At 42.6% G+C, this 26,741-nt stretch overlaps 1 protein-coding gene across 1 annotated transcript; it reads right to left on the bottom strand.

Annotated features, from left to right (window-relative positions):
- Window positions 1-26,492, bottom strand: LOC139383815 (brain-enriched guanylate kinase-associated protein-like). The gene is made up of 6 exons (XM_071128385.1): window positions 26,422-26,492; window positions 20,396-20,557; window positions 17,976-18,042; window positions 7,754-7,861; window positions 3,959-4,042; window positions 1-1,500 (listed from the first exon to the last, which is right to left on the bottom strand). Exons 1-6 carry the CDS (start codon window positions 26,490-26,492, stop codon window positions 1-3), a joined length of 1,992 nt encoding a protein of 663 aa, XP_070984486.1.
- Between the last annotated feature and the right edge of the window lie 249 nt (window positions 26,493-26,741).

Raw genomic sequence — 26,741 nt, 5'->3', positions numbered from 1 at the left:
TCAGTTCAGGAGGGTGCCGTACAGCTGGGCCTTGGTAAGACTGTCCTTCCTGTTAAGTCCTGTTCCTGTGCTTCCAAATTTTTGGTGGTGTTGAGAACTCTTCCTGGGAACAGCCAGGCTCAGGCTGGGCCTCACTCTCTCCCTCTGGTAGTGTTGCTGCTGCAGACCGGGGGCTTCCAGGGAGCTTTGGTGGTCTAAGGACTCGGCCAAGCTGTTGGGGATCGCATCCACATGTTCCTTGTTCATGGTCCCCCGTGCCGCTCCAGCCGCTCCGCTCTCCTTGTCCTTCAAGCTTCCTGAGAGGAACTGGCTGCACTCTGAGTCCTGGCTGTCCTCCTTGGCTCTGTAAAGGGGCTGGGGCCTGCCCCGCAGGCCCATGCTGGGGTGTTTGGGACTGGGTGAGAGTCCGCCACCACCGACGGCAGCGGCCAAGCACTGGTCCAGCACATGGCTGTGGAGAGAGACGTTCGCGTCCCCCTCCTGGAAGGTGAAGTGCTGCTCGGAAAAGCTGTAGGGAGACATGCGGCCCGGATTGCAGTTGTAGGAGTACGAGTTGATGTCTTCTACACTCAGCTGCCTCCAGCTTCCAGACAGTTCTTCTTCGGTGGGGACACCTATGCTGGCCTGGCTGTCAGAGCGCTCCACCGCCCGGGGTCCTCCTCCACCCTGGGCCGAGCCCTGGCTGTGCGACGATGCTAGGTGGGGCGAGTGGTATGGCTCACTGTAGCCGCAGGACGGCGTGTGCACGTATGCTGGTGAAGAGCCGCCACCACCTTTCGCCGGGTTGGGGGAAGGCAGCATCGCCATGTGCTGGAAGCTGTGGGACTTGGGGAAGAGGCTGAGGCTGGGAGGGCTGTCTTTCTCATAAGAAGAGGTGCTCTTGTGTTCACCGTACCCCCCATCCCGCCAGTCCATGTAGAGCGCCTGGTGGGAGGAGGACATGGCGCTGCTGGTGCCACCGCCGCAGCCTTCCCCTCCCTTCTCCTCCTCGGAAGCCTGACTGAAGCTGGAGTAGGAGCTAGAGAGCGGCAAGGAGCCCACAGTAAACTCTCCGTGGAAGGAGGGGGCCCTGTGTTGGGAGAAGTTACCTGAATGGAAGGCCACCTCCTGAGGGTTGGAGTTCTGGGCCTGGAGGAAGAGATCCTTGGGGAGGCCGTGGACCTCTACGCTCTGCCTGCGCTCCTGCCAGCGCTCCGGGCAGTAGAGGGCCGTGTCGCTACAGTACAGGTCGGCAGTCCGGAAGGCGGTACGGCGCTGAAAGATTTCACCGCCCACGCTATTGGTCACGAAGTCATGGTCATGGCCCTCGTCCACCAATGGCTGGGGGCTGGTTTTGTGGTCGACTGGGCAGCTGCTGCCCGGCTCTGGCTTCTCTAGCACCTTGGCGATGACGGCGGTGGGCACAGCATCGGAGTAGGATGAGTGGCACAGCGCCATTGTGACGTCGCATCTGTGCTTCTCTATGTGGGAGCTCACCCGCTCCTGGAAGTCAATGGGCAGCTGGAAAGAGAGAGTGGGATGGTGAGGAGAAATTCTAAGAGAGGAAGGAAAGAAACCTGGATAGCCAAACAAAGGAAGAAATGGGAGTACATTTAAGAGATGGATTCAGACATTACAGCAATCAATAACAAAGGAGGACTACTACTGCTCTAACGAAGTAATGTTTTAGCGATTTTTACCAGCATAACTTTCTCTAAAACAAAGCATTCCTAAAAATAGACTGCATATAGATTCATACAATGCTGACAACCACTATCAAATCTGCCCATACATATTCACAACCACGCCATTATCGAATGCTTGCCACATCCACACAGCTGTTTTTGCCAATGCTGTTCCCTAGACTCCAATCTAGAGTTTGAATTCAGTGAAGTAAATTATTATTGTGTGTTTACTCAGACTAGCTCGGACACCCGTTGGGACCCTCTCTAATGAACTTGTCAGAACTTTGCTGACCACAACCCCTCCATTACTGTGCTTTGGCCCTTCTTTTTCTAATTTCTCAGTTTACAATCGGTAAGTTGTAGGATACACACATCCGCGTGGACAGAGGTACATCAAGACACACACTTTCATCAATCCTCACTTGTACAATGCCTTCGAACTATTCATGCCCCTTGACTTATTCCACATTGTGTTGTCACAGCCTGAATTCAAAATAGTTTTAAAAAACAAATGTTCCCACCCATCAACACATAATACACCACACCAAAGGTTTGCACATTTATTGAAAATTAAATCCCCAAAATATCTCATTTACATAAGTATTCGCACCCCTGAGTCAGTACTTTGTAGAAGCACCTTTGGCAGAGATTACTGCGGTCTCTCTTTCTGGGCTTTCCCCATCTGGATTGTGCAACATTTGCCCACTATTCTTTAAAATGTTCAAGCTCTGTCAAATTGGTTGTTCATCATTGCTAGACAACCAATCAATTCTTGCTGTAGATTAAAGTTGAAAATGTAACTTGGCCACTCAGGAACATTTAACTGTCTTCTTGATAAGCAACTCCAGTGTAGATTTGGCCTTGTGTTTAGGTTATTGCCCTGCTGAAAGGTGAATTCTTCTCCCAGTGTCTGGTGTAAAGCAGACTGAACCAGATTTTCCTCTAGGATTTTGCCTGTGCCTAGATCCATTCCGCAAATTTTTTTTTAAACAATTACCATCATACCCATAACATGATGCAACCACCACTATCCTAAAAATATGGAGAGTGGTTTAATAACTTCAAAATGCTCTAAAAGGGATATTCAATGTCTGCTTATTTTTTGGACCATCTACAAATATGTGCCCTTTTTGGATAACCTCCCTGGTCTTTGTGGTTGAGCTGTTTGAAATGAAATGCTCGACTGAGGGATCTTACAGATGTGTGGGGTACAGAGATAAGGTAGTCAATTTAAAAAAATTGATGTTCAACACTATTATTGTGTCCATGCAATGTATTATGTGTCTTGAACACATTTTTACTCCTGAACGTATTTAGGCTCCTGAACGTATTTAGGCTCCTGAACGTATTTAGGCTTGCCATACCAAAGGTGTTGAATACTTATTGACTCAACACATTTCAGCTTTTCATTTTTTATTCATTTGTAAACATTTAGAAAAACAATTCCACTCTGATATTATGGGGTATTGTGTGTAGGCCCTTAATAAATAAATAAAAATCACCGGGAGCAGCTTCAATTTAAATTAGACCAGTGCTCAAGGTCTCCAGCTGAGAATAAAACATCTAAAAGAGCCACTATTGTTTTTTGTGTTGAAAATAGACACCTAGCAGAAATAATACCAGTGTTTTGAAGTATGGAGCTATTTTTTATTTTTTTTGCAGCCTTGCTTTCCCCATTTGAGAATTGATTGGAAAAGTAGGTGAGACTGCAGGGTTAATGCGTCTCACTCCAACACGCCGTTTTCCGCAGCTTTCCCGAGGGGCTCCTCTGTACACTATACATTTTCTCTGGCTGGGTAGCAGAGTTAAGTCCCAGTGCAAATCATACCGCATCCCTTTGATCGCACTCGGCTATATTCATCGCTGCATTTGTGATGGATTCGTCAATGCTCTGGAATTGGTCACTTTGTCGACTCGAAAGGAGGAATGTGCTTTCAAAAGCCAATCACTGTTATTTCATCGGAGTATGATTATGGGGAGCCGAATGAGTCAGCAGCTGTGGATGCTGATATCCTACAGTACCTCAATAACTCTGTCAATTTCATACCATAGCTGCATTACTACTTCATCCATATATGCGTGACCTTACGTTTTAAAAGGTAGTCCCACGTCTTTTGAGGATTTTTTTTTTTTATGAGGAACTGTGAGGATTTTTCTCTCTCTCATACCTCACTTCTTACTCCCCTTCGAGTGGACTAGATGTTGTCTTAGGCGGTTTTGCACGGTGAAATCAACAGGGGAAATGATACGTGGGGCTACTTGTTAGTGTGAGTGTAGAGCAGCGCAGAACTCACCTCGGATAGCTTGTGGGCTCTGTGGTGTGACTTGGAGCACTGGAGGAGCTGCGCTGCCAGGTTACAGTCCTTCCTGTAAAGGTCCTGGGAAATGGGAAAGATGAAACACTGTTGAGTCATAGGTTGGGATGCCATGCAGACTAAGAACTGTATAAATTGCAATGGGAGTAACTGACCCAACATTTGTTTCAAATAGGTTGCTACATGTAATGACATGGTATTACTACAACCAAGTAGAATGGGACCAAATAGTCATTTCAGCATGTGGCGTTGCTAACCTACCATTGCTTGACAAACAAAAAAGAATGCCCCCGAAAAAAAATATTCCAGATTGATTGCTACATCCTGAAGTTGTTTTCCCCCTCAACCCTCTTGTGACAACCCCAAATGTTTACTTCAAAGCTCTGAGGGTCTAACACTTTGGGAGAACCCAATCGAAGTAACAAACGCATCATCGGCCACAGAACAAATCCATCCACCCAGAAAATAGTGCTTGTTTTTCTCATCAGGCCCCTGTGGCGCTGACAATGGCATTAATGATCCGCAAAATCGTATTAACTCTGAGGGACTTTTTTCAATTGCAATAAAGCTCTTCACTGTAATTTCATTACGGGGCTTCTGAAATGGGCTCTTCTCCTCTGATCTAGAGGCTAGGCTAGTAAGTTTCCTCTCTGTCAGTCTGTATCCATGCTCTCGCTTTCCCACTGCAACTCCTCTGTGACACAGCAAACTCTGACAGCCCTCTCATAAACATCAAAGGCATTTCTTTGACAGCTTCAATTCTCCTTCTAGTTAACTGTGTGCAATTTTTTTTCTCACATACAGAACAATTGGGACTGTGGTAGTTTGAAGGCAGCACAAAGACCTGTCTCATCCAGTCATTGATGTCTCAATGTCAGCCATGTTGTTTTCTCTCAGGACTCTGATGTGAAGAAGTTCCATGCTAACTGAGAGAATAGCTTTTGGCTGCAACCAGAGGAAAATGGCTCGCTGTGAAAGCTGTTGCTAACAGAAGTAGGTACAACAACAAAAAATGGGTGACAAAAGACACATTTACCGTTACACCCAACTCTTCCTTCCACATCTGTAAATGCAGCCAGAGTCAACCCAATGACTTATTTGGTCTTCCTCATATTAGAATCAGTTCGCCATCTCCAATTAATTCAAAGCATTCCCTTAAGACAAAATGTCTGCCTACTCCTGCTAACAGATAAAGTTATCCTGTAAGACCTAATTCTGACCCCAATCAGCCTCCCTGGATTCAAGAGGATTCTCATCATGCCCAATGGCTCAGATGTGTCTAGCTAGCACAGCAGCCCTGCAGAGAGCTAGATAGAGTGCGAAGCTAGGTACAGTGCCTTGCGAAAGTATTCGGCCCCCTTGAACTTTGCGACCTTTTGCCACATTTCAGGCTTCAAACATAAAGATATAGAACTGTATTTTTTTGTGAAGAATCAACAACAAGTGGGACACAATCATGAAGTGGAACAACATTTATTGGATATTTAACTTTTTTAACAAATCAAAAACTGAAAAATTGGGCGTGCAAAATTATTCAGCCCCCTTAAGTTAATACTTTGTAGCGCCACCTTTTGCTGCGATTACAGCTGTAAGTCGCTTGGGGTATGTCTCTATCAGTTTTGCACATCGAGAGACTGACATTTTTCCCCATTCCTCCTTGCAAAACAGCTCGAGCTCAGTGAGGTTGGATGGAGAGCATTTGTGAACAGCAGTTTTCAGTTCTTTCCACAGATTCTCGATTGGATTCAGGTCTGGACTTTGACTTGGCCATTCTAACACCTGGATATGTCTATTTTTGAACCATTCCATTGTAGATTTTGCTTTATGTTTTGGATCATTGTCTTGTTGGAAGACAAATCTCCGTCCCAGTCTCAGGTCTTTTGCAGACTCCATCAGGTTTTCTTCCAGAATGGTCCTGTATTTGGCTCCATCCATCTTCCCTTCAAATTTAACCATCTTCCCTGTCCCTGCTGAAGAAAAGCAGGCCCAAACCATGATGCTGCCACCACCATGTTTGACAGTGGGGATGGTGTGTTCAGCTGTGTTGCTTTTACGTCAAACATAACGTTTTGCATTGTTGCCAAAAGTTAAATTTTGGTTTCATCTGACCAGAGCACCTTCTTCCACATGTTTGGTGTGTCTCCCAGGTGGCTTGTGGCAAACTTTAAACAACACTTTTTATGGATATCTTTAAGAAATGGCTTTCTTCTTGCCACTCTTCCATAAAGACCAGATTTGTGCAATATACGACTGACTGATTGTTGTCCTATGGACAGAGTCTCCCACCTCAGCTGTAGATCTCTGCAGTTCATCCAGAGTGATCATGGGCCTCTTGGCTGCATCACTGATCAGTCTTCTCCTTGTATGAGCTGAAAGTTAGAGGGACGGCCAGGTGTTGGTAGATTTGCAGTGGTCGGATACTCCTTCCATTTCAATATTATCGCTTGCACAGTGCTCCTTGGGATGTTTAAAGCTTGGGAAATCTTTTTGTATCCAAATCCGGCTTTAAACCTCTTCACAACAGGATCTCGGACCTGCCTGGTGTGTTCCTTGTTCTTCATGATGCTCTCTGCGCTTTTAACGGACCTCTGAGACTATCACAGTGCAGGTGCATTTATATGGAGACTTGATTACACACAAGTGGATTGTATTTATCATCATTAGTCATTTAGGTCAACATTGGATCATTCAGAGATCCTCACTGAACTTCTGGAGAGAGTTTGCTGCACTGAAAGTAAAGGGGCTGAATAATTTTGCACGCCCAATTTTTCAGTTTTTGATTTGTTAAAAAAGTTTGAAATATCCAATAAATGTCGTTCCACTTCATGATTGTGTCCCACTTGTTGTTGATTCTTCACAAAAAAAAACCATTTTATATCTTTATGTTAGCCTGAAGCCTGAAATGTGGCAAAAGGTCGCAAAGTTCAAGGGGGGTCCGAATACTTTCGCAAGGCACTGTAGATGCTTGGGGATTCACATCAACGAGACTAAGACCGTAGATTGACACAGTAGGTCCCCAGGGCCAAATCCAGACTCTAGCTTTAAACCTGCTTACAGTCTCAAATCCCCTATTGATTTAGGAGTAACTACTGTACACAGAGTACAAAACATTATGAACACCTTCCTAATATTGAGTTGCACCCCCTTTTGCCCCCAGAACAGCTTCAATTTGTTGGTGCATAAACTCTACATGGTGTCGTTCCACAGAGATGCTGGCCCATGTTGACTCCAATACTTTCCACAGTTGTCAAGTTGGCTGGATGTCCTTTGGGTGGTAGACCATTCTTGATACACACAGGAAAATGTTGAGTGTGAAAAACCCAGCAGCATTGCAGTTCTTGACACACTCAAACCAGTGCATTTGGTTGGAGTCATTGCATCTACAGGTGGCCAAACCAGTTATTGAGTGTAAGGGGGCAATTACTTTTTCACACAGGGGAATTGGGTGTTGCATAACGTTTGTTAAAATTCAATAAGTAAAATAAGTACAAAACATTTTTTATTTGTGAACTCAGGTTCACTTGATCTAATATTAGGTTTTGGTTGAAGATCTGATAACATTCAGTATCAAAAATAGAGATACTTTGTCACGTGTCTCTCTCCAGACAGTAGCACTTCAAAGAATGTACTATCAGCGCAGGTATTTATGTTGGGTTCATGTTATAGGTGGCACACGTGGCAAGGCCGCCACCGGGCATTGGTCGTCTTAACTGTCCGTTTAGTTGTTTCAGTGATTCCCCGATGCGCAACGACTGGCTTATACAGGATACTCACGTTGTCTCCCCTGAGCTTTTCAATGGTGATCTTGGCCTCCAGGAGGTGATTGTTGAGGGCGATGATCTCCCGGCTCAGCGCTCTTTTCTCGTCCTCATGGTGCTGGGACTAAAGGAGGGAAGGGAGCGCGAGCGGAGGAATTGAAAGACCAGGAAGAGAAAGGAGAGTGAGAAGAGGTGTCGAGCAGTCAGCCAGTCAGTCAGTGTTCCTGCTCTCTATGCCAGTAGCAGGTCTTAATTAAAATAAGACTTCACTGGCCAGTGCCCAAATAAAATCATTTACTCTCCCGGGGGGGGGGATTTGACAAAGGATGCATCATTGAGTCTCCACCGCACAAGGGTCACGATTGTTTTTGAAACACGGGGTGGGGGAGCAGTTTTAATAGAAGTCAATTATTGTCAGTTCAAGCAACAGGTTGGCATTGATATTCAAATCCATTCTGTAAGTCTCTCATTAATCTGCTCTGGCATGTTGCTTTGGCGGTCTCATTCAGGCACATTATGTGCCACATTGTAATCACTTTTCACTCTGGGGGAAGGTGAGTTTTACTATAGACCTCCGACATAGGAGACTGACATGAGTCTCCTCCTGACACGAGTCTCCAAAGCTGCTAACGCCTTGTCCCTGGCTTTTTTCAGAGATTTTCACATCCCAAAACCACCTCTCACAAAACTAGCCCTTCCTAACGTGGAATGGGTTTGTAAAGTTGCCAGAAAGGTATTGACAGTGTCCACTCCAGGGAAGGTGGAAATTGTAAAAATGTGAGTTGTAGCCATTACATTTAGCTTGAATTTGAATGACTCACTTCAACTGTTTCTTGAGTTAGTTGAATACCCTAATCTGCAACCTGTTTGGATTGACATTCTGCCATGGGCTGATTTAACATCCGAATATTAGAAATCGTCTAGAGGTTGCCCATAGATTAAAAGAGTGAAGGATATTATAGATTTGCATATGATGACTGACATGGTCATATACCATCTTGGCAGTACAGTTTGAGGCTTTATTGAATTACAATTGTTGGGGTTGAGAGTGAGTAATGGCCTCCACACATTCAAGCACCTTTGGAACATCTACATTTAAATAAAAAGTCCAAATCAATCAAATATACACCATCACAATAAATCCATTGTTTATTTTAGGCAAGTTTAAAGAAACATTGGTGTGAAGAACATTTATTTCAGAAGAACAATATGAGTCGTCTTACTGTACGTAATCTGACTATGTGCCATGCCACAGGCTGTAGGCTTGTTCATTTAGCAGACAAGATATGTTTCTAAGTCCCGTGCCATTAATTTAATACTATATGCTTTTATAGTAAGAAGAATATAATTGAACTTAGCTGAATAAAATAGAAAGACAATTTTTTTCCCAGTCTGGAGAGAGTGAGAGTGCGCATATGAAGTGGCCAGTAGAGGAAAAAGTACCCAATTGTCATACATGAGTAAAGAAAATGACTCAAGTAAAAGTGAGTCACTTGAGTAGAAGTATTTGGTTTTAAATATACTTAAGTATATTGACTCATGACTGGCGTTGTGGTGGTAATATGGTCACCGCAACAGACCTAGTCATGGCCATCCAGTGACTGACTTGAAAACTTTTTTTGTTCCCCATAGAGTCGACAGTGTAGCCTACTGTACTTTCATCCACATCCAGCCAAAGTTAGATCATTTGATGTACCAATGCCTCACACAATGGGGCAGCAAGGCAATTTACAGAGGTTAGAGTACTTTTTTAAAATCATAGACTGCAGAATACTACTGGGCTTATGTGAATATTGAAAAATCATATTTGTACATGCAGATGCAATTCTTGTCCCTCACTTTAGCCTCAATTTGGAGCGAAATTGTGTTTTGCAGTGTGTTCTTATTATTTATTTATTTTTATATCCCCCTGCCTGCCTGTCTCCACTGAACTGCTGTCTTCACCTGACAACAAACGGAGCTTACCCCCCCCCCACGAGACGCAATTACTGTATACTAGAGTTGGGGAAGGGGAGAGAGAAATACAAGATTTACAGGCTTCTGAGAAAAAATACAATTTGTAACCTGAAAAAAAAGGATATCAGCCTCTCAAGAAATAAATAACTACCTGCTCAAAAGTTTTCAATGATCAATCGGTGTAAAATTCTCTGAAATGCCTACAAGTCTCTAAAGGATAGGGCTGGCCATATGTGACTTGAAAGCCAATTAATCTAAAGTTTGATGTGCTTCAACTAAATATTTTAGGTTTTCTTTATCTCCTTTTCCCTTCTGGCCCCAGTTCAATTCTTAGGGTGAGAGACAGTATCTTTTGAAGAAGCTTTAGTTCATGTCTTTATCTAGGTCAAGTTTGATTGCTGTTTGAGATTTTTTACATCAATCCGTGACAAGCCTGGCTAATGGATAACGGGTAATGCATGTTGGGTACGTCAAATGCTGAGAAAACTAGCAAGACCATAATAAACGGCTCTCTATACACTGGATGTGTACCAAACTCACTAAAAGTGGCAGTAATAAAGCCTCTCTTGAAAAAGCCAAACCTTGACCCAGAAAATATAAAAAATAAATGAATAAATAAAATTCGGCCTATATCGAATCTCCTATTCCTCTGCACTTGTGAAGGTGGTAAATTACCTTTTAATGGCATCATACCGAGGCTCTGCATCTGTCCTCGTGCTCCTAGACCTTAGTGCTGCTTTTGAAACCATCGATCACCACATTCTTTTGGAGAGATTGGACACCCAAATTAGTCTACATGGACAAGTTCTGGCCTGGTTTAGATCTTATCTGTCGGAAAGATATCAGTTTGTCTCTGGATGGTTTGTCCTCTGACAAATCCACTGTAAACCGTGTTCCTCAAGGTTCCATTTTAGGACTGCTATTGTTTTCACTATATATTTTACCTCTTGGTGATGTCATTCGGAAACATAATGTTAACTTTCACTGCTATGCTGATGACAAACAGCTGTACATTTCGATGAAACATGGTGAAGCCCCAAAATTGCGCTCGCTGGAAGCCTGTGTTTCAGACATAAGGAAGTGGATGGCTGCAAATGTTCTACTTTTAAACTCGGACAAAACAGAGATGCTTGTTCTAGGTCCCAAAAAACAAAGAGATCTTCTGTTGAATCTGACAATTAATCTTGATGGTTGTACAGTCGTCTCAAATAAAACTGTGAAGGACCTCCGGCGTTACTCTGGACCCTGATCTCTCTTTTGATGAACATATCAAGACTGTTTCAAGGACAGCTTTTTTCCCATCCACATAACATTGCAAAAATATAACTTTGTCCAAAAATTATGCAGAAAAATGAATCCATGCTTTTGTTACTTCTAGGTTAGACTACTGCAATGCTCTACTTTCCGGCCACCCGGGTAAAGCACTAAATAAACTTCAGTTACTAGCTGCTAGAATCTTGACTAGAACCAAAACATTTGATCATATTACTCCAGTGCTAGCCTCTCTACACTGGCTTCCTGTCAAGGCAAGAGCTGATTTCAGGGTTTTACTGCTAACCTACAAAGCATTATATGGGCTTGCTCCTACCTATTTTTCCGATTTGGTCCTGTGGTACATACCTACACGTACGCCACTGTCACAAGACGTAGGCCTCCTTACTGTTGCTAGAATTTCTAAGCAAACAGCAGGGCTTTCTCCTATAGAGCTACATTTTTATGGGAATGGTCTGCCTACCCATGTGAGAGACGCAGACTCGGTCTCAACCTTTAAGTCTTTATTGAAGACTCATCTCTTCAGTAGGTCCTATGATTGAGTGTAGTCTGGCCCAGGAGTGGGAAGGTGAACGGAAAGGCTCTGGAGCAACGAACCACCCTTGCTGTCTCTGCCTGGCAGGTTCCCCTCTTTCCACTGGGATTCTCTGCCTCTAACCCTATTACAGGGGCTGAGTCACTGGCTTACTGGGGCTCTTTCATACCGTCCCTAGGAGGGGTGCGTCACTTGAGTGGGTTGAGTCACTGATGTGATCTTCCTGTCTGGGTTGGCGCCCCCCTTTGGGTTCTGCCGTGGCAGAGATCTTTGTGGGCTATACTCTACCTTGTCTCAGGATGGTAAGTTGGTGGTTGAAGATATCCCTCTAGTGGTGTGGGGTCTGTGCTTTGGCAAAGTGGGTGGGGTTATATCCTGCCTGTTTGGCCCTGTCCGGGGAATCGTCGGATGGGGCCACAGTGTCTCCCGACCCCTCCTGTCTCAGCCTCCAATATTTATGCTGCAGTAGATTATGTGTCGAGGGTATAGGGTCAGTCTGTTATATCTGGAGTATTTCTCCTGTCTTATCCGGTGTCCTGTGTGAATTGAAGCTCACTCACTCACTCTCTCAGTCTCACACACACACACACACACACACACACACACACACACACACAGGACCTGAGCCCTAGGACCATGCCTCAGGACTATCTGGCCTGATGACTCCTTGTTGTCCACTTCGCTGTGCTGCTGCTCCAGTTTCAACTGTTCTGGCTATGGAACTCTGACCTGTTCCCCGGACGTGCTACCTGTCCCAGACCTGCGGTTTTCAACTCTCTAGAGACAGCAGGTGCAGTAGAGATACTCTGAATGATCATCTATGAAAAGCCAAAAGCCAACTGACAAGCCATTTACTCCTGACCTGTTGCACCCTCAACAACCACTGTGGTTATTATTATTTGACCCTGCTGGTCGTCTATGAACATTTGAACATCTTGGCCATGTTCTGTTATAATCTTCACCCGGCAGAGCCAGAAGAGGACTGGCCACCCCTCCTTCCGTGGCCTCCAACTGCTCTTAAACGCTAGTAAAACCAAATGCATGCTTTTCAACCGTTCGCTGCCTGCACCCGCACGCCCAACTAGCATCACCACCCTGGATGGTTCCGACCTAGAATATGTGGACATCTATAAGTACCTAGGTGTCTGGCTAGACTGTAAAGTCTCCTTCCAGACTCATATCAAACATCTCCAATCTAAAATCAAATCTAGAGTCGGCTTTCTATTCCGCAACAAAGCCTCCTTCACTCACACCGCCAAACTCACCACAGTAAAACGGACTATCCTACCAATCCTCGACTTCGGCGATGTCATCTACAAAATAGCTTCCAATACTCTACTCAGCAAACTGGATGCAGTTTATCACAGTGCCATCCGTTTTGTTACTAAAGCACCTTATACCACCCACCACTGCAACCTGTATGCTCTAGTCGGCTGGCCCTCGCTACATATTCGTCGCCAGACCCACTTGCTCCAGGTCATCTACAAGTCCATGCTAGGTAAAGCTCCGCCTTATCTCAGTTCACTGGTCACAATGGCAACACCCACCTGTAGCACGCGCTCCAGCAGGTGTATCTCACTGATCATCCCTAAAGCCAACACCTCATTTGGCCGCCTTTCCTTCCAGTTCTCTGCTGCCTGTGACTGGAACTAATTGCAAAAATCGCTGAAGTTGGAGACTTTTATCTCCCTCACCAACTTTAAACATCTGCTATCTGAGCAGCTAATCGATCGCTGCAGCTGTACATAGTCCATCGGTAAATAGCCCACCCATTTTACCTACCTCATCCCCATACTGTTTTTATTTATTTACTTTTATGCTCTTTTGCACACCAGTATCTCTACCTGCACATGACCATCTGATCATTTATCACTTCAGTGTTAATCTGCAAAATTGTAATTATTCGCATACCTCCTCTTGCACACAATGTATATACTCTTTTTTTTTTCTTTTTTTCTACTGTGTTATTGACTTGTTTATTGTTTACTCCATGTGTAACTCTGTGTTGTTGTCTGTTCACACTGCTATGCTTTATCTTGGCCAGGTCGCAGTTGTAAATGAGAACTTGTTCTCAACTAGCCTACCTGGTTAAATAAAGGTGAAATAAAATGTAAAAAATAAAATAGCTAGGTTCCTCTCTAGGTTTCTTCCTAGGTTTATGGCCTTTCTAGAGTTTTTCCTTGCCACCTTGCTTCTACACCTGCATTGCTTGCTGTTTGGGATTTTAGGCTGGGTTTCTGTACAGCACTTTGAGATATCAGCTAATGTAAGAAGGGCTTTAGAAATAAATTTGATTTGAAGAAGCTTGGTAAACAAACAAAAAAGCAAAACGGTGGCAACAATAACCCAATTTGGTGAGCTGTATGTTCTGTGATGCCTATCCCCTGGGTGTGATTTACACTTTTCATTGAAAAGCATTGACTAATGAGTGCACTGCGAATAGCACATTGAGAAATGTGCGGCTCAGAAAACAGGCTCTTCTGGCACACTGGTGAGCCTGGCAGAAAGGCAGCACACCCTGATGAGAACTCTAATTAGACTAAGAGTGTCAGCACCGCTCACTGCAGTGCCAGTAGGGCCGGGAGCTGCCTGCTTAGCCGGGATCTTGAAAGGCACACACACCCCTGCTTGTGTGCAAGCACACACACAAACATCTCCTTGATCACAAGAGCAATATTACCCTCAAGGTGCCATACTGTATGTGAATCATTCATTAGCTGTTAGCTATTTCGCCCCCAGATCATGTGTGGTGGCTTTTGACAACAACAACACTAACAAAAACAACAACCACTCCAGGGGCCTCAGCCCCACTAATTACCTTGTTCACTGGTGTCATGAGGAGGCAAGCTAACCCTTCCTCATAGAACCATGGCTTCATTAAGCTTTCCACTCTATTCTGATGGGCTAATTAAAGTAGTCATTAGAGTACACATTTGTTCTGGGGGCCTTGTATTCTACTAATCCATATACAGTTCAAAATGGTATTTTACTAAATACTATTTTGATCTATGTAGAGCTAGAAAAGTGTTAGACATAGTTAAGGTACAGTTAATGTGATATTTAATATGGTTCAGTGTGCTGCTGGCTGGGCAGCACTAGTTCAGCACCCTGGAGAGGGCCCTTTCCTCTGGCCTTCGCCCAAATGGCTTTTCAGCACTGACCAGGCAGACAGCTCCACAGCTCTGTCAACACTGGAGTCGCCACAGCCAGGGTCCAGGGAGGACTTAATTTCTTTTTTAAATAGGGGTTTTTCACTGACCGTGTGACCTGACCAGGTTACACTCTGGGCCCTAGTTGAGTAACATGGTCTGAAACAACTCTTGTCCCTATGCAAAATAATAGAAACCCTTGTGGAAATCCTCCCACTCTATTCTCTTACTTTCTTTTTTTTTCTATTTTTTTTCTTCTAATGACCTTCCCTGTAGATTCTCCTCCAGAACTTTTTAATTGCATGATTTGATAGACACTCGGTGACAAAGAGGTTCAATCTAAGGCCATTTCCTGCTCGAGAAATATTTTGCCCTTAAAATGCCATTTCGAGACATCAAAAGGAATGGCAATCACAATGAGGCATGCTTCTGAAGCAATCCTGTACTACTTCCTGTCATAAATGGTGATTAGTTACACCAAGGTCCAAGGAAGCTAATTCCTTTGAAAAGCCAACCACTTTTTTTTATTTTTATCACATGACTGGAATACAGTAGAAGTGTGTGACAGAATATGATTCAGGATACATTTTGTGGCTGTTGTCTTTTGTGACAATGCAATTCTGATTACTCAGACGTGCTAAAGAGCGATGGGTGAAGAAACAGCGAATAATACACAAATACTGTAGAACTGGTGTAAATAATCTACAGTACTTTGCCTGGATCAATGTTAGAAATGTGTCATATAACGACATGTAATAGATAGGCTATTGGTTTTCTACCTTTATACCTCAGCACCAATGGATATAATAGGCCTACAAAACATGTAGCCCACAAATAGGCATATCTAGGGTCAATGTTGAGACAATGTTGTATGAACAGTGTTATCACCACAATCTCTTGCCTGAGGCAATCATCTTAATCATCTAAGAAGAGGTGGTTGGGAAAATACACTAATTTCACACAGTCGTATTCTATTAAAATGGCCACGGAGAATCAGCCATTGACACAAAACTTCTGTTTTGATGAGATTAAAAATCTCTTTTTAATCATGATAGTCATACAGTACGTCTTAAATATGGACCCGAGGCCTGAACATGAACTCATCTTGAACAGTAATGACAGTGTCTTTGGGGTCTGAAGGAGGAACGAATGGAAAGGGGAGCTTTTGTCGGGGGAGATTGGGAGATATGCCCAGAAAAATAAGTTGTAGTAGTTTTCTAACAAGGTTCTATGGCAGGTTCTATCAATTTGGACATGGAAAGCGCTCCGTCTCTGATCATGTAATTGCTTTTAGAGTGGTGAGAGGGGCCTTTCACCAAGGGAGGCCGCATGTTCGGATCAATTATACTGGAGTTCTCATCTAAGATCTCAAACCACAGACCACATAGCCGATCACCAAGAAAGACAGCTCCACCTCAATTCAGGAGGCGTATGGAATAATCAATATACCCATTCTTAGGTGTTCTTACTTTTAATATTTTCATGATAGCTGTTCTTGTTATAATTTTTTACTGTTTGGCCTATGTTATATTGGCTCTATTTTACAAAACAAAGCTGGTAAGCCTCTTAGCAGTCTGTCACACACGTCTTCAAACACACACACTCACTCACTCACTCCTAGAGCCCATCTGTCCAAGCTCCAATTACAGGGCCAAGGTGCCTCAGAGCCGTGTGTGTGCACGTGCGTAAGTGTGTGCGTGAGATTGTGTCAGATGCTCGATCAGGTTCTGATGGGAGATGTATAAGGGAAATATACTAATGAGACTAACAAAGTTTCAAACCCCCCTAAACGGAAGATCTCAGACAAAGCTCCACCCCTTCCAATAACGTTCTGCTTGAAATCATTGCTTGAATTCCCCGCCCCCACGTTTAAGTACCATCTTCACCCAATCCTGATAAGTCAAAATAACCAGTGACGGGAAACCAAAGCACCAGAACTACGGTTGCTCGTTAGTCGTTGCATTCAGCAGTCTTTTGACAGACGTGACGCTACCATTTCTGTTATGTAGTCTCTCCATGAGGGACGAGGGTGTGTGTGATGCAAGCGTGCATGCATACGTACGTGTGTGATGCTATGCTCTATGTGTTGCTTAGTGAAACAGAGCTGGGGCTTTCCCCTTTCATACACTGATGCCAGACCCTGACCAACAGGTCAGTCTTATCAGCAACATTCATATTCTAAAGCCTTTTTATCTTCAAGGATATGAGACATTAAAATAACTCCATTGTAAATGCAACATAAGGTGCACGGCGGAGGTGTAACTATCAAGACATCAACTTGACAACCATCATTGGAATGGTTGCAGGGGAAGTAAACATGATTTCTCAATTCACTGGAGTGTGGTGCAATGGAGCTGCATCTCAGGCTGCCCTAAATAGAGCTTATTCCTTAGATGCTGTATTCACCAGGGGCCCCAAGGGTGCCACCGGAGTGGCCGGTGGGGAGCGTAGAGCAAACCTCCATCCACCTCCTACATTATTTATGAGAACAAAGTGAGAGCTGAGGTACTTACAGGGAGCATTAGGACGCAACAAATCTCTCCCTGCAATGTCAATACCAACATCTTGGTAATGCCCCTCCGCCACAACAGTGAAGAGGTGGAGACTCTTAGGAGTGAAGAAGTGCTTAAGGGACAGGACTTTATGGGCACACTAGGTGATGTACTGTAACACAGAGTAATGAAGGTAGGAATGCCATTTTAAGGTTGAAATTGTTGCCAATTCAAATGGTCTTCTCGCAGGTCTCGGGAAGATTCCAGGAGACCTGAGGGTGAGATGCTGTTTCTGAGTTTCTTCGTTGACACCAGTATAGACTGTCAGAGGCAGACACAATGCTGTTTGGGAGTCTTGCAACAAACTGCCAAGAACAATAGTTGTTTTTAGGTCATTTCACTGAACACCGGCTCAGTGGAGTCAAATGTGAAGGATGGCCTTACTTCAGTTCTGCTTGATTGAGCTTTACCGGCGGAACAAATCAAAGTGTCAAAAGTGAAAACATTGTGTAGTATTGGAAGTGGGTGTCAGCGGAGTGTATGGCTGAAGCAGCGGAGTGTATGGCTGAAGCAGCAGAGTGTATGGCTGAAGCAGCAGAGTGTATGGCTGAAGCAGCAGAGTGTATGGCTGAAGCAGCAGAGTGTATGGCTGAAGCAGCAGAGTGTATGGCTGAAGCAGCAGAGTGTATGGCTGAAGCAGCAGAGTGTATGGCTGAAGCAGCAGAGTGTATGGCTGAAGCAGCAGAGTGTATGGCTGAAGCAGCAGAATGTATGGCTGAAGCAGCAGAGACTATGGCTGAAGCAGCAGAGTGTATGGCTGATCAGGTGTCTTACTGTCCTGTGCACCTTGTCCTCCAGGTCTTGATTGATCTTCTGCTGAGCTGCATAACTGCTCTGGATCCTGCAGGACAGGAAAGAGTACACATTGATGAAACATAGTCTTGAATATGCTTTCAAAACCAAATAATTCATTGCCCTTTAATTCAAGATGATGAATATGAAAATCCAAAAACAGTTATTTGAATTTCAAGATCATTCAATGGATATTTCTGATTTACTGTGCTATACTGTACAGTAATACCTTTTAGATGTGAATCCTCACAATTGAAGCATGGAGAAACGCATTTCATGTGATGAAAGCAGAATTTAAAAAAAATAATTTAGGAGAGAAAAGGTGATGGAAAATGCAGAATCAAACCCATGAATGAGCTGAGGATTTTGGCAACATTTCAGCGCGGGTCGAGGTGTGTTTCCCCGCACAAAACACTGTCTGGTCGGCTTCCAAAACATTAGTGGGATTAATGGAATAAGCTGTTCTTTCACCTTCCATTAGTTAAATCATTACCCGCATTAGGCTACTATCTCTGTCAGCACACAGTGCTTTCTGCATGTTATTATCACTGGCCCCAGTCTCTTGGGGGTTTGGATACAAGCATTTTGAGATTCATTGTAAAAAATGTCTGTTATAGAAGAAGACGGTGCTTTAGAAGTGGATTTGGAGGTTATATTTCAGGCTGCTCAACAATGATTGATCTCATAACATGTTCTATATTTAAAACAAATAATATTTTTCTTTGTTTTCTGTCAAGTTAAATTGTAGGCCCAAAAACATTTGGTATTGCAGGGAGAGACCGGGGACAATTGTAACACGGGTTACAGAATAAACAACTCCAATCAGAAGCCACTTAGAGAGGTGTTATTCAATGAGCCGATGGTTAGTGTCTTTACAAACATGACTATGAAGAGTTTGAAATTCATGAATCAAGTGATTATTGATCTGTGGAACATTCTCCATATATCTAACATACAGTGTATATTTGTTATCAGTAAGATAAGGTATTTAGATGAATATAGTTCATGACAATAATATATTTTTCTTCTTACAAGCCTTTAATTAGTAAACTTGGGGTTAGTTGTAACACAGTGTTACAACTTACCCCTTACCTAAAATGATATAGTATATAGACAAATTAAGATTTTACATAAATGTTGGCAGTGCAACTAAGATTACACCTTAGAAAAAATAATGTTGAATGCTTATACAAAATATGATATTTAAATATATCATGCCTAAAATATAAAATAACAATATTTTGTCAATTTAGTGTCATCCAAATATATCAGTTTCAAATCTTAACATTGTTGAATTACTACTCATTTGTACTATTAAAGACAATGTCCAATATACTGGTTCAACTAACCCTTCTATTGGGGTTAATTGTAACATCGGGATCTTTTCAGATTTAAGGCAGAACTGTGAAAAAGCCACATTTAGCACAGTTCTCTGAATGTTACTATTAGTTAGCAGACAAATGTACATTTTGAAATCTCTACATCACAGTGTTAAAGTACATGTGATTTTTTTTTAAACTCCAAAATGTGTTTCAACTCTCCCGTCTCACCTTATTAATTGGGAATATCAATTACTTTAAGTCAGAAAATGTGACCTTTATATAAAATAAAAAAACATTTTTCTTTGTCTCTGGCGAAATGAAAAGCCACAGGCTGCATATGTACTTCTGTTGTAAATGACTTACATTTGAATTATTACTGGCTTTCGATCATCTTGCCCTGCAGTAACACAGATGATTCGGCTAATTATAGTCCGGACTAAATACATTGATTAGTTGAATCAAGGTGTGTTCCTGCCTGCCAGACGACTCACCCTGAATTTAATTCCACTGCTCTATCGATCGCTACATACATTAAGTCTGAGACTGCCATCCTAGAAGTCGTTTGTGTGACTTCGAAGTGAGGGGCATTGTACAAAACAAATTCATCAGCGATTGGATCGTCTCTAACCAATCAGAGTATCAAAGTTCATAACTTCCTTATGTAGTAACCAATTGGTTTCTGGGACCAACCAGAATGTCAGAATGTGTTCGCATTATAGAAATTGTTGGGGAGGGAGAGAAATCCAGACTAATCTTGGAAGAAGAAAAATCAGTTGGCCAGAGCAATGTGGAAGGGTAGCCAGGCAATGTTACTGCAGGGATAGGATCATAGACAATAGTTGTAGAACCTTGCATTAGATTATTCCCAATGCAGACTCAGTTGAATTAGTCGATTTGTAAATCCATTGACTCATTAGGTGGAAGTGAAAGATGGCATAGTCACGCTTTGTTAGACACAGGAGCTCTGGTAAGAGAATAAAGATGGCATAACGGGACTGACATGGAGTAACGGGAAGGACATGAGGTAAAGGAACTGACATGGTGTACCGGGACTGACGCCATGTAACAGGGCTCACATACCTGCGTAGTTTGTCAGTGAATTTCTCCAACTCTTCTTGGGCTCGACGGAGTTCCGTCTCCAGGTACTGACGGGTGGAGTCAAACTCAGACTCCACCATCTCTAGTTTGTGGGTGGTGTAGGACAGGCGCTTGTGAAAATCATCCTTGTGATCATGTAGAGAACTAGACAGGAAGTAGAGTGACGGGCAGACAGACAGGGTCAAAACAGCTCATGGTATCACGAGGTCTTCATTTAGGCTGTGCCCAAACTGCTGAATATTCTTTTAGGTAATTGAAGTGCATGACTAGACATAATGTACATTAGATATGAATGAACAAAACAACATTTCACAGTCATTTAGAAAAATAATATATTATTTATTATCTACGCATGTATCAATATACAATATGTAATCTACATATCAACTATCTTCTGAATTGTGACTAAATTCTCAAAAGGTACTAATTGTTCACAGTACTGTTGCATAACCTGAACACAGTCAGACTTCGATAAGAGAAAAAGAGAGAGGTATGAAATGGAGATTAAATCTAATTCAGCATGGTGTGAAAAGTCCCAGCCAAGAAAGGCCCGTGGGTATGTATTGATAGATGGAGGCTCGAGCGGTAATGATCTTCCATTGATAGCTACAGTGGGGAGAACAAGTATTTGATACACTGCCGATTTTGCAGGTTTTCCTACTTACAAAGCATGTAGAGGTCTGTAAATTTGATCATAGGTACACTTCAACTGTGAGAGACGGAATCTAAAACAGAAATCCAGAAAATCACATTGTATGATTGTTAAGTAATTAATTGGCATTTTATTGCATGACATAAGTATTTGATCACCTACCAACCAGTAAGAATTCCGGCTCTCACAGACCTGTTAGTTTTTCTTTAAGAAGCCCTCCTGTTCTCCACTCATTACCTGTATTAACTGCACCTGTTTGAACTCGTTACCTGTATAAAAGGCACCTGTCACACACTCAATCAAACAGACTCCAACCTCTCCCCAATGGCCAAGACCAGAAAGCTGTGTAAGGACATCAGGGAGACAATTGTAGACCTGCACAAGGCTGGGATGGGCTACAGGACAATAGGCAAGCAGCTTGGTGTGAAGGCAACAACTGTTGGCGCAATTATTAGAAAATGGAAGAAGTTCAAGATGACGGTCAATCAACCTCGGTGTGGGGCTCCATGCAAGATCTCACCTCATGGGGCATCAATGATCATGAGGAAAGTGAGGGATCAGCCCAGAACTACACGGCATGACCTGGTCAATGACCTGAAGAGAGCTGGGACCAAAGAAAACCATTAGTAACACACTACGTCGTCATGGATTAAAATCCTGCAGCGCACGCAAGGTCCCCCCTGCTCAAGCCAGCGCATGTCCAGGCCCATCTGAAGTTTGCCAATGACCATCTGGATGATCCAGAGGAGGAATGGGAGAAGGTCATGTGGTCTGAAATAATAAAAAAAAGCTTTTTGGTCTAAACTCCACTCGCCGTGTTTGGAGGAAGAAGAAGGATGAGTACAACCCCAAGAACACCATCCCAATCGTGAAGCATGGAGGTGGAAACATCATTCTTTGGGGATTTTTTTCTGCAAAGGGGACAGGACGACTGCACCGTATTGAGGGGAGGATGGATGGGGCCATGTATCGCGAGATCTTGGCCAACAACCACCTTCCCTCAGTAAGAGCATTGAAGATGGGTCGTGGCTGGGCCTTCCAGCATGACAACGACCCGAAACACACAGCCAGGGCAACTAAGGAGTGGCTCCGTAAGAAGCATCTCAAGGTCCTGGAGTGGCCTAGCCAGTCTCTAGACCTGAACCCAATAGAAAATCTTTGGAGGGAGCTGAAAGTCTGTATTGCCCAGCCCGAAACCTGAAGGATCTGGAGAAGGTCTGTATGGAAGAGTGGGCCAAAATTCCTGTTGCAGTGTGTGCAAACCTGGTCAAGAACTTCAGGAAATGTATGATCTCTGTAATTGCAAACAATGGTTTCTGTACCAAATATTAAGTTCTGCTTTTCTGATGTATCAAATACTTATGTCATGCAATAAAATGCTAATTAATTACTTAAAAATCATACAATGTGATTTTCTGGATTTTTGTTTTAGATTCTGTCTCTCACAGTTGAAGTGTACCTATGATAAAAATTACAGACCTCTACATGCTTTGTAAGTAGGAAAACCTGCAAAATCGGCAGTGTATCAAATACTTGTTCTCCCCACTGTATAGGGAACCAGGGCAGCTCACAATGTAATGGTGAGTCCCATTACACACATCTCCATGTCATCACTGGCAAACCAGAAAGAGATTCTGATTCTATCAAGATACAATGCCATAAGGGGTTTGTGGGAAGATGGATGTGACTGGGGTTGCTCAGTTGGTGAATAAGTTTGGTCTTATAAAGTACTGTATTATACAGGAGAATACTGACAACCTCTGGAGAGTTTCTCTAACGTGCAAACGTTTTTCTTTGGTAAATGATAGAGAGAATGTGTGCATGAGTGCTTGCGTGTGTGTGAGAGCGAAAAATACACAGACAAAATAAAAAGAGAGAGGCTGGAAATAAAGTAGGTCGGAAAGGGAGCGTAGAACAGGGAGCAGTTTGCTCTGGGGATTTAGAGGAGACTGATACAGCGCCTTGCAAAAGTATTCAGACCCCTTGGATTTTATTGTGTTACAAAGTAAATATAGTTGTTTGCTAAATTATTCAGTCCTTTTGTTTAGGCAAGCCTAAATTAGTTCATTTGTAAAATGTGGCTTAACAAATCACATAAGTTACATGAACTCACTTTGTGTGATTTTGTTTTGTTTTTACGACTAAACCTCTGTCTCCCATACATACAATATCTGTAAGGTCCCTCGGTCAAGTAAAGAAGGGCAGTGATTGGTAGATGGGTAACAATAACAAATCAGACAATTGGATATTTCTTTAAGCATCGTCAAGTTAATAATTATGCTGTGGATGATGTATTAAACCACCCAGACACATCAAAGATAGTCATCCTTCTGAACTGAGCTGCAGGACAGGAATGAAACTGCTCAGGAATGTTACCATGAGGCCATTGGTGATTTTAAAACAGCTACAGAATTCAATGGCTGTGATGGGAGAAAACTGATCTATTGATCAACAACATTGTAGTGACTCCACAATAATGACCTAAATGAAAGTGAAAAGAAGAATACGAATATACAGAATAAAACTATTCCAAAACATGAAGAAGAAAGGAATACAGTTTTTGGTCCACTTGCAAAGCCTTATGTTTGGGAAAAAACACAACACATCACTGAGTAACTGCCTCCTTATTTTCAAGCATGGAGATGGCTGCATCATGGTATGGGCATTCTTAACATCGGCAAACACTGCAGAGTTTTTCAGGATAAAAAGTAACGGGATGGAGCTAAGCACAGGCAAAATTCTAGAGAAAAACCTGCTTTGATCACCAGACTGGGAGAGGAATTCACCTTTCAGAAGGACACATCTACACCAGATACTTACCAAGAAGACAGTGAATGTTCCTGAGTGGCCAAGTTACAGTTTTGATTTAAATCTGCTTGAAAATCTATGGCAAGACATGAAAATTGCTGTCTAGTCATATTCCCCAACATCTTGACAGAGCATGAATCATTTTGAAAAGATAAATGGCCAAAAATGGCACAATACAGGTGTGCAAAGCTCCTATAGACTTAACCAAGAAGACACAGCAGTAATCAATGCCAAAGGTATTTCTAACGTGTATTGACACAGGGAGCTGAATACTTATGCAACAACTATATTTTAGTTATTACATTTGTATTCATCTTATATATATAAAAAAATATAAAAAACGTGCTGTTTGACATATTTTGTGTATATTGACCAAAAAAAAATACAATTAAATCCATTTTGATCCCACTTTGTAACACAATAAAATGTGAAGAAATCCAAGGGGTCTGAATACTTTTGCAAGGCACTATAGATTCTGACAGTACCCCTGTAGAGGTTCAATATCAAGCTGCCAGTGGCACACTGATCTCATGTCATAACAGTCCGAGGACGGCCCATTTTAAGGGACCATGTGACTTTCTCACAGCCTGGTTGGCTAGTGCAGACAAGATTTTTTAAATTTTTATTTTAACTTTTTTTAACTAGGCAAGTCAGTTAAGAACAAATTCTTATTTTCAATGACGGCCTAGGAACAGTGGGCGAACTGCCTCGTTCAGGGGCAGAACGATAGTTTTTTTTACCTTGTCAGCTCGGGGATTCAATCCTGCAACCTTTCGGTTACTAGTCCAACGCTCTAACCACTAGGTCACTTACTCACGGTACCAATTTCTCAGTCATTCTCAGTTATCAGTATTCTATTTAAACTTTTAGACATATAACCTTCAAAACCTGATGTATTATACAGTACCATTACAGGGTTTTTCTGATTTATTGTTCTATATTGTAGAATAATAGTGAAGACATCAAAACTATGAAATAACACATATGGAATCATGTAGTAACCAAAAAAAGTGTTAAACAAATCAAAATATATTTCATATTTGAAATTCTTCCAAGTAGCCACCCTTTGCCTTGATAACAGGCTTGCACACTCTTGGCATTCTCTCAATCAGATTCACCTGGAATGCTTTTCCAACAGTCTTCAAGGAGTTCCCACATATGTTGAGCACTTGTTGGCTGCTTTTCCTTCACTCCGCGGTCCAACTCATCCCAAACATCGAAAATTGGGTTGAGGTCGGGTGATTGTGGAGTCTAGGTCATCTGATGCAGCACTCCATCGCGCTCCTTCTTGGTCAAATAGCCCTTACACAGCCCGGAGGTGTGTTGGGTCATTGTCCTGTTGAAAACAAATGGGATGGCGTTTCGCTGCATAATGCTGTGTTAGCCATGGTACAGAGTCACCAGCAAAGCACCATCGCACCTCCTCCTCCATGCTTCATGGTGGGAACCACACATGCGGATATCATCGGTTCACCTACTCTGCGTTTCACAAAGACACGGCGGTTGGAACCAAAAATCTCAAAGGACAGTTTTCCACCGGTCTAATGTCCATAGCTCGTGTTTCTTGGCCCAACCAAGTCTCTTCGTCTTATTGGTGTCCTTTAGTATTGGTTTCTTTGCAACAATGCGACCATGAAGGCCTGATTCAAGCAGTCTCCTCTGAACAGAGGATGTTGAGATGTGTCTCTGTTACTTGAACTCTGTGAAGCATTTATTTGGGCTGCATTCTGAGGTGCAGTTAACAGTTAATGAAAGTATCCTCTGAAGCAGAGGTAACTCTGGGTCTTCCTTTTTCTGTGGCGGTCCTCAAGAGAGCCAGTTTCATCATAGAGCTTGATGGTTTTTGCGACTGCATGTTCAAAGTTCTAGAAATGTTCTGTATTGACTGACCTTAAAGTAATGTTGGACTGTAGTTTCTCTTTGCTAATATGAGCTGTTCTTGCCATAATATGGACTTGGTATTTTACCAAATAGGGCTATCTTCTGTATACCACCCCTACCTTGTCACAACACAACTGATTGGCTCAAACACATTAAGGAAATAAATTCCACAAATGAACTTTTAACCAGGCACACCTGTTAATTTAAACGCATTCCAGGTGACATGAAGCTGGTTGAGAGAATGCAAAGAGTGTGCAAAGCTGTCATCAAGGCAAAGGGTGGCTATTTTAAGTATATTTTGATTTATTTAACACTTTTTTGGTTACTACATGATTACATATGTGTTATTTCATAGTTTTGATGTCTTCACTATTATTCTACAATGTAGAAAATAGTACAAATTCTGAGAAACCCTGGACTGGTATTGTATAATACATCCAGGTTTTGAAGGTTATATGTCTAAAAGTTTAAATAGAATACTGATGACTGAGAATGACTGACTGAGAAATTGGTACCGTGAGATGGTCGAACAGGTGGTGTCTAGTTGAAAAGACATTTGGATTATTTTGGTAGTATTGAGACAAAATCTTTTGGAATGGGTTCTCCAATGAATATGATTGATTCACATGAAATCAATGGCATTTATGAGTCAAACCACCACTCTTACCTTCTTTTCTGATGCTTGCAACCATTTCTCTGGGCTTTGAGAGCTGTTTTCCCAATATATATCTTTTTCATATTTTTCGCTGTGCATTCACCTTCATTTGTTTTCTAGTTGCTGATGACGCTGATGCAGAGTGTGACCTCTATCACCAACCACTCAAGCTGTAAGTCTTGCCTGTGGAGTCAGGCAGCAAGCAGTTGTCTATCTAGGTTGACTGTTGACCCTGCTAACAGAGCACAGAAAAACAGCTTTGCAGATTCAAGTGTACATGTGATACATTACTACTATGGTATGTGCTGTGAATTCATGCAATCATTTGCTCT

The sequence above is a fragment of the Oncorhynchus clarkii genome, chromosome 25, assembly GCF_045791955.1.
Source record: "Oncorhynchus clarkii lewisi isolate Uvic-CL-2024 chromosome 25, UVic_Ocla_1.0, whole genome shotgun sequence".
In the NCBI taxonomy this organism is placed as follows: domain Eukaryota; kingdom Metazoa; phylum Chordata; class Actinopteri; order Salmoniformes; family Salmonidae; genus Oncorhynchus; species Oncorhynchus clarkii.
The sequence above is the reverse complement of the archived record's forward strand: the minus strand, read 5'-3'. Positions and strand labels throughout refer to the sequence as shown.

Bases quoted from the DNA above. Each gene is read 5' to 3' on its own strand.
- LOC139383815 (XM_071128385.1), bottom strand. From the start codon at position 26,492: ATGAAAAAGATATATATTGGGAAAACAGCTCTCAAAGCCCAGAGAAAT. The intron at 20,558-26,421 runs GTAAGAGTGGTG...CTTCCTGTCTAG, and splicing joins TGCAAGCATCAGAAAAGAAG to TTCTCTACATGATCACAAGG. The intron at 18,043-20,395 runs GTATGTGAGCCC...CCTGTCCTGCAG, and splicing joins TTCACTGACAAACTACGCAG to GATCCAGAGCAGTTATGCAG.